At 33.9% G+C, this 8234-nt stretch overlaps 1 protein-coding gene across 1 annotated transcript; it reads left to right on the top strand.

Annotated features, from left to right (window-relative positions):
* The first annotated feature begins 6 nt into the window (after window positions 1–6).
* DPE2 (disproportionating enzyme 2) lies at window positions 7–7521 on the top strand. Its single transcript, XM_090312373.1, has 19 exons — window positions 7–118; window positions 230–356; window positions 442–638; window positions 1930–2008; window positions 2147–2185; window positions 2470–2589; window positions 2783–2884; window positions 3032–3115; window positions 3222–3464; window positions 3563–3688; window positions 3778–3852; window positions 3941–4012; window positions 4594–4710; window positions 4883–4980; window positions 5421–5580; window positions 5949–6047; window positions 6491–6688; window positions 6909–7002; window positions 7130–7521. The coding sequence occupies exons 2-19, from the start codon at window positions 348–350 to the stop codon at window positions 7342–7344; spliced, it is 2127 nt and encodes a 708-aa protein (XP_090168499.1). The 5' UTR covers window positions 7–118; window positions 230–347; the 3' UTR covers window positions 7345–7521.
* The last annotated feature ends 713 nt before the right edge of the window (window positions 7522–8234 follow it).

Here is an 8234-nt window from a genome sequence, read left to right as displayed (position 1 = left end):
TTGGTAGCTCTCCGAAGTTAGGACAATGGAAGGTACAGAATGGGATTAGACTTAGCTATGCGGGTGACTCAATCTGGCATGGAGACTGCATCTTGCAATACAGCCATTTCCCCTTAAAATATCCTTTTGTGTTGTTTTCTTTTACAATTGGAATAACTGTCTATGCTTACATTTACGTCATTTTAAGTCCTTTCTCTTTCCCCTCTCTCTTCCTTAACAATAGTTTCACGTACAAGTATTGCAAATATGGAAAGGCAGGAGTCGTTTCTTCAGAATTTGGGCAAAACCGGGACCTTCTCCTTGATGCTTCAAATGTTCCACCAAGACATATTTTACTTTCAGATGGCATGTTGCGAGTAAGCTATTGTGAAGAAATTTCTTTTGACGAATGATGGTTAGTTGGTTCTTTAGAAAATTAGTTCACAAATTTCTTGTATCCAGGATGTTCCTTGGCGTGGTTCTGGTGTTGCAATCCCCATGTTCTCTGTTAGATCAGAAGATGATCTTGGAGTTGGCGAGTTTCTTGACTTGAAATTACTTGTTGACTGGGCTGTGGAGTCTGGTCACCATTTAGTTCAACTTCTGCCTGTTAATGATACATCTGTCCATGGAATGTGGTGGGACTCATATCCTTACAGGTAGGATGTAGTTTCAATGCTGGATCTAAGGTCATATCGTCCAATCTTCATTATTGTACCGGTGATAGTAGATAGACTAAAAAGCATGTGTCGTAACACTTGAATTCGTTTAACGCATCATATTGCAGCAGGTACATTGGGCATATATGATTTCTTCATTTTGTCAGAAGTAATTCGCGGGATCATGCACCTTTTCGTATTTATAACTAGAAAAGTACAGTTGGTTGTACCTGCTATTTTTATCTATCTTTAGTTTTTATTTGCTGCACAGTATCTGGATTTGTTCAACATTTTACCTATCAAAATGTGTGGTTTTTCAATTTTCTTAGAGCCTGATGAATGAGACAAGTATCCCATTGTTACTTTCCTTCTTTAGAAAGTTCCAACATAACTGACATGGGCAGATTTAGGTGGCGCTAGAATTGTTTTTCGAAATGTATGCACATACTTGTGTATAAATATGTATGCATATGTATTGATAGGTATGTATTGTCTTTCAGATCCTTTTGAAAAATTTATGGTCATAATTAATGTATTAGTAAGTTTTGTTTTAAAACTGGATTAAACAAAATGATTAATGATTTTTTGTTGGGAACTTTTTGAAAATTTTAATGGGTTGCTTTGTTCTTGAATTTTTTTATAATTATGTATTATTCTGAAAATTAATTACAAATTATATAACTTTTTTGTTTTCAAAAAATAATTACAAATATAACTGTTTTCTAAAACTTTAAATCATCAGTAACATAAATAAATGTAACCAATGAAATTTTATTTCATGTGATAATCACTAATTAACACAAATTAATGATTATTCTCTTAGATATCGATTAACTACAATCATATTGATCAGTGGTCAAGCTTTACATTGAATAATTGTTACCACTAGTTTATGTATTTGATTTTTACTCTTTTTGGAATCATAGCTGTTATTTTGTAATGTTGTTCTAAATTATATTAAATGTGCTACTGTCTTAGGTTTATATAATAAAATACTATTATTAAATGCAAACATAGTTAGTGTTGTGCATTTGTGTCTATACTTTTATAACTTAGTTTGTTGGCTCTCAGCCTTATTATCTAAGTTTGGCTCTTCAAAGTATGTTACCTAGATCCGCCATTTCACACGGACAAACTTCCTGATTTCTTCATAATTTTCTTTGTTTCTTTTGTCAGTTTACTTCAACTTCTATGTTCAGTACTTATCTACCTTAAAAAGTTTTTATCTCGAGAAGTTATGGTTCGGTACATTAATTTATGCCGTAGTGGTTATTCGATTGGCCTTTTGCAGCTCCCTCTCTGTCTTTGCCCTGCATCCATTGTACTTGAGAGTCCAAGCACTTTCAGATAATATTCCAGAGGATATCAAGGTATACCTTTCTTTTTTGTTAGAATTATTTCATGTTTTGCTAATTAATCTGTTATCTTTACCTATTAACTTATATATTTCTAGTTTTTTACATATTTCCTTTTTTTTTGGGGGGGGGGGTCTATGGGGGTCTTTGCAGCTGGAGATTCAAAAGGCAAAAGTTGAACTGGATGGAAAGGTAGTGCTCATGCTTATTTTTTTCTTCTTTTGTGCTTGCTTGTTACAGTACTAGGAGACAGAACAGCATTCTAATTAGTTATCCATATCCTTGGTATTTTCATTCTTTTTCGTCTACAGAGTTATTTGAAAAAAATGATTAAATCCTGATTTCGCATCTGCTCTCTTTTTGTGGATTGTTTGGTAAAGAAATACAAAGATTATGGCAGAAATTAAAATGCTTGCTTGGTCTATAATTATGTTATCCTACATTCTAGTTACACGTTAAATTCTGGATCTATGCAGGATGTAGATTATGAGGCTACTATGGCTGCTAAGCTTACACTTGCACAGAAAATTTTTGCTAGAGAGAAAGATTCAATACTGAATTCCAGTTCCTTTCAGAAATATCTTTCTGAAAATGAGGTTTGAAGTTTGCTTCTCTCCTGAAAAATTTACTTATCAGTAGTGAAACTGAAGCTTTGCATAGTTTTGATACCTCTTCCTATAATGATTAATATATTGAAACTGATAAATATTAGGTGGTTATCTGACTTCCAATAAAAGTCACATTTTATTAGTATAATATTGTTCTCATTTCTATTTGAATTGCTTAAAGGAATGGTTAAAACCCTATGCTGCATTCTGTTTTCTGCGGGACTTCTTCGAAACATCAGATCACAGCCAATGGGGTCGTTTCTCTCAATTTTCAAAAGACAAGGTTATGATCTCCATCATTTCCTTTTGTTTGAAATTAGAGTTTGAATGTCTTAGGATTAATGCTTGTTTCTTAATATATACAACCTCCCAAAGAATTAAATTCATCTTGCATGTATATATTCTAAGTTCATTGCCTGTTCTTTCACAGCTCGAGAAGCTTATCTCAAAGGACAGCTTGCATTATGAAGTCATCTGCTTCCACTATTATATTCAATATCATTTGCACCAACAGGTACTTAAAGTCAATAATTATAAGTTCCGTTAATTGCTTCTGTGATTAAATGGGTTGGAAGATGTCTTCTGTATTCTCATTGGTTGGTGACATTATTAATTGACAGTTATCAGAGGCAGCAAATTATGGAAGAAAGAAAGGAGTGATATTGAAAGGAGATCTTCCAATTGGTGTTGATAGGAACAGTGTAGATACCTGGGTTTACCCTACTTTGTTCCGTATGAACACGTCAACTGGAGCACCTCCAGATTACTTTGACAAAAATGGGCAAAATTGGGGATTTCCAACATACAACTGGGAGGAGATGTCAAAAGATAACTATGCTTGGTGGCGTGCTCGTTTAACTCAGGTTTTGCTAAAATTCAGGAACTTTTTATTGTGTATCCTTAAACCTTGTTCGCCTTGTATTAACCTTATTCATATTTAACTTTCATGCTTGAATTGTAGATGTCAAACTACTTCACAGCTTACAGAATTGATCATATATTGGGCTTCTTTCGAATTTGGGAGCTTCCAGAACACGCTATGACTGGTTTAGTTGGAAAATTCCGCCCTTCTATTCCGTTAAGCCAGGTACGTTTGGTCATTTCAGAATCAAACGTTTCTATTTTAAATGTGAATGGTTGTGCAAAATTTTGTAAAAAAGAATTTCTCCTCCACAGGAAGAGCTCGAAAGAGAGGGAATATGGGACTTTGATCGCTTGAGTCATCCATATATCAAGGCTGAATTTTTACAGGTAGCTACACATGAATCTACTTGGCAATCTTGAAAAGCATTTTTTTGATTCTGATGCCCTGAAGTACGGTGTTCCTTTTTTTTTTTAGGATAAATTTGGAGCTGCATGGGGATTTATTGCGTCACACTTTCTGAATGAGTATCGGAAGAACTTTTATGAGGTGATAATTATGGTGTTTGTTACATAAAATTTGACCTTCAGTTGTCCATGGTATATCCTATCCTATGAGAACAGCATGGCATCCTTGTCAAATAGAAAAATCTATTCAGTTAACAGACAAAACTATTCAGTTAATTATTAGTTTAATGCGGTTTCATTTCTTCACATCGGGTTGAAATTAGGCATTTATGTATTCATCTTAGAATTTTTTTAAAAAAATCAGAATGTAGAATTAAGAACTTTACTATTAGTGATTCTGAAACCATATCTAGTGGACAAATTCCTGTTTTGAATACGAGACAGGTCTTGATCTATAGAACAATTGTCAATTGTAATTATAAACGAGTGCAAAAACCAGAGTAAAAGTTCCATTGAATTGATCTTGATATTTTCAATACAAGTGAAAACTTATGAACATTTATTTCCCCCTTGAATTGAAAATTTCGTTATACATCGCTTTGTTTTGTTTTGCTTTGTTTTTGTTTTTTTTGTTTTTTTTACTTCTGCTCTAATCATATCTCTTAAGTCTTATCTGGGTATTTTGAGTCATAAATGTGTTGAGCATTTGTTTCTCCTTTTCAGTTCAAGGAGGAATGTAACACAGAGAAAAAAATCGCTTCCAAACTGAAGTCACTTGTTGAAGAAACACACTTGCAAAACCCAGACCAGATACGACGCAGTCTTTTTGATCTTATACAGGCAAGAAGATATTACAATAAAGAAGGCCTATGTTTGTGTGGGTTTATGGAAAATAATCAACCTTTTGCTCAATTTTTTTTGTGCCATGGTTTCTTTTAGGGCCCTCTAGATTTGATTGTACTTCTCATTTCTATACAGAACAGGGCCTTCAGTTTCTGTTTGTTCTTTGCAGAACATAGTTCTTATCAAAGACCCAGAGAATCCAAGAAGTTTCTATCCACGTTTCAATCTTGAAGATACTTCTAGCTTTAATGATTTGGATGGTCACAGGTTGCAGTTTTTCTTCCCTATAGTAATTTCATTGTGATAGGAATGGTATGGTATTATTAGAGTATTAAAGGTATATTAGTAAATGGTTAGAGAGTTTGTTATACTCGGTTATAAATAGAGGGGGAGGGGAATGAGAAGGTTGGACAATATTTTGGTGAGGGATTTAGGGCTTGAGTGTGATCTCAAAAGGGGAGGAACCAAGTACCTCAAATTATTTAGTTTATCTTGTATTTTGGTTACCGTATATATTACAATATATTTGGGTTCTATCATATTGGAGACCTATTCTTAAAATCTCCTTTCACGCATTTTATTTAGAAATGAAGTTTTAACCGTTGTCCTTTAAGATGTTATCTTTCTAAAATTTCTTCCTCCTTTTGGATCTGAAGTTGCTGTTTGTTTCAAGATTTTAATCATTTTTCTTTTCGTGCACGACGCAGTAAGGATGTTCTTAAAAGATTATACTATGATTACTACTTCCATCGGCAAGAGGATCTTTGGCGGAAAAATGCTTTAAAGACCCTGCCTGTTCTCCTTGACTCTTCTGACATGCTGGCTTGTGGAGAAGATCTGGGCCTCATTCCTTCATGTGTTCATCCTGTATGACTAAATTATAACTAATCCTCTTTTTAAAATGCACGTACGCAATATTTGCATGGCATAAACCTTGGGGTGAATAGGCAGAAGTACTTTTTGGAAGAAAATTTACTTTTGAGTTAAAAAAACACTTCTACACGTACTTTTGGAAGAAGCACCAGTTAAGTGCTTCTCGTGAAATCATTTTTAGTTCTTTCAAAACAACTTTTGATTATTAAACCAAACACTTAATTTTTTTTGAAAAGAATAGTTTTAATGAGCCAAAAACACTTTTTATCCTAAAAAATCATCGTAAACTCACTCATAATGAACAAGTATAAAAAGGTCGTCAATGTATGTGGTGTCTAACCTTATTCTCGATTTGGATGCAGGTTATGGAGGAGTTGGGATTAATTGGCTTACGCATTCAACGGATGCCGAATGAACCTGATCTAGAGTTTGGGATACCTTCTCAATATAGCTACATGACTGTAAGCCCTTGCATACCATTTTTTTTCCCATTTTTAAATTGACTGAATTTTTCTCCCATGAGGAGGAAGGAATGCAAATATGAAACATATTTATAGAAAAGAAGTCTATTTCCAACTGAACTTATATGCTTCAAGTCCAAGGTAAGTGAAAGAGAAAAAGTGTAATGGTTCTCATAATCTTAAAAACTGGACTCTATAACAGGACCAAAATAGTTTCATCTGCCTTTCATGACTAAGGAGCAAACTATCAAACCCTTAGTATAATGGAAAAGTAGCGATTTCCTGACAAAATTTATGAATGTACTTATTTTCAGTAAGTTGCACGTTGCTTTCAAATTCCTTCTAGATGGCATACATTTTACCTTTACTATTTGATAAGTTCAAAGAATTCTTCCAAAATGATGACAAACTTTGGATTGTCTAAGCATGGGAACATGTTTTAGGTGTGTGCTCCATCCTGCCATGACTGCTCGACTTTGCGTGCTTGGTGGGAGGAAGATGAAGAAAGAAGACGGCGGTTTATGAAGAACATTATAGAATCTGATATATTGCCACCTAGCCAATGTATTCCAGAGATTGCACATTTCATCATAAAACAGCATTTTGAAGCTCCATCAATGTGGGCTATCTTCCCACTGCAGGTGACGGGACAGTCCTAACCTTTTTTGGTTTGCAATATCAGGAGATTTACATTTCAAACGATTAGGATTGAGTTGAGTAACAAATGACATACGTTTTTTAAAATGTCTCTCCTTACTTTCGGATGTCCTTTGGCATCCAAATGATAGTCCATTACCATTTTTAAGTTAGACTGTCACAAGTTTTCGTAAAGTTTATTTTCATCCTTTACATCGATGTCAGGATTTGTTAGCATTGAAAGAGGAATACACAACACGACCTGCAAAAGAGGAGACGATCAACGACCCTACAAATCCAAAGCACTATTGGAGATTTCGTAAGCATATCTTCATATTTCATGTTTGTTGGAAAAGAAAAATGAAAAAGAAAAGAAACGTCTGAAACTGTATTGTATCGGTTTCACCACAAATGTCTTGAAATCATTGTTTTATATTTGTTTTCAGGCAGTCATGTGACATTAGAATCTCTAATGAAGGATAAAGAACTCCAAGCAACCATCAAAGGCCTTTCCCTGGAGAGTGGGAGATCAGTTCCTCATGATGAAACCAAGGCAACATCAAAACCAGAATCTGTAGATGCTGAAGCTAACAAAGAAAAGATTTCTTTAGCAACAAAGTCTAATGGAATACCACAAAAGGAGACATTTGCAGTCATATAAATGCATGCTTTGAATTGTGAACAGCTTTTGAGGTAAGTTTTCCCACTTGTACAATAAAACGACGCGAGACAGCGATGAAACGATAGCCAATAGCTTCTATGAATGTTGTATAAGCAAGCATGCTTCTTCTAAGATTGCTCAATAAAAGGAAATTAAATCTTCTGTTTTTGTGTTGTATCATTGCTGTTATAGTATTTTACCAATCCTTTCTGCATTATATCTCTTTTGAAACAATAGCCTTTGATGCTCTAAGGTTGAATGTAGTGATTTAAAAAAAAAAAAAAAAGAAAAATTTAAAAGGCAGGCACAATAAAACGTGCAAATTAATTTCGTTGGAATGGTGAAGTTGTCTAGATAAATGAAAGTTTCTAGAGGATATTTTCCTTCAAGTATTAAATTTTCATCAACATGTCAACATTTTCAAATATTCATAGATTCATGAATGAATTTTAACAAAAGTATCAACAAAATCACTAAAATAGACCTAATATTTGTACAAGAAAGGATACATACATACATATGATGAAGGATGAATAGGGTGTCAAATAAATTTATAAACTTTAAACTTAACCAAAATTATAGTATTAGTAGGCTAGGTTGATCCACAGCCACATGGAGCTATGTTTTCTTCTAATTTCTAATCAAGAATTAAAGTTTTGAAGGTAATGGAGGGGGTTTGTGATTGTTTGTTTGAGCAAGGAAAGTAAATAGCATGAAAAGTAAAGGCATGAGTTGAAACAAAACATATCAATGCGAAAAGTGTAGCTTAGAGGTATCGGATCTACCCATATATTTAGTTGTTTATTGGACACTTAAAGTAATCATCAAAATCATGTAAGTGTTTAGTCAACTTGCTTGGTAATGCCGCGACAAACGTCCTAGGATATTAA

The sequence above is a fragment of the Benincasa hispida genome, chromosome 3, assembly GCF_027475165.1.
Source record: "Benincasa hispida cultivar pf3 chromosome 3, pf3_genome.v1.1, whole genome shotgun sequence".
NCBI lineage: Eukaryota > Viridiplantae > Streptophyta > Magnoliopsida > Cucurbitales > Cucurbitaceae > Benincasa > Benincasa hispida.
Note: the sequence above shows the minus strand (reverse complement) of the source record. Positions and strands in the feature narration are given on the sequence as shown.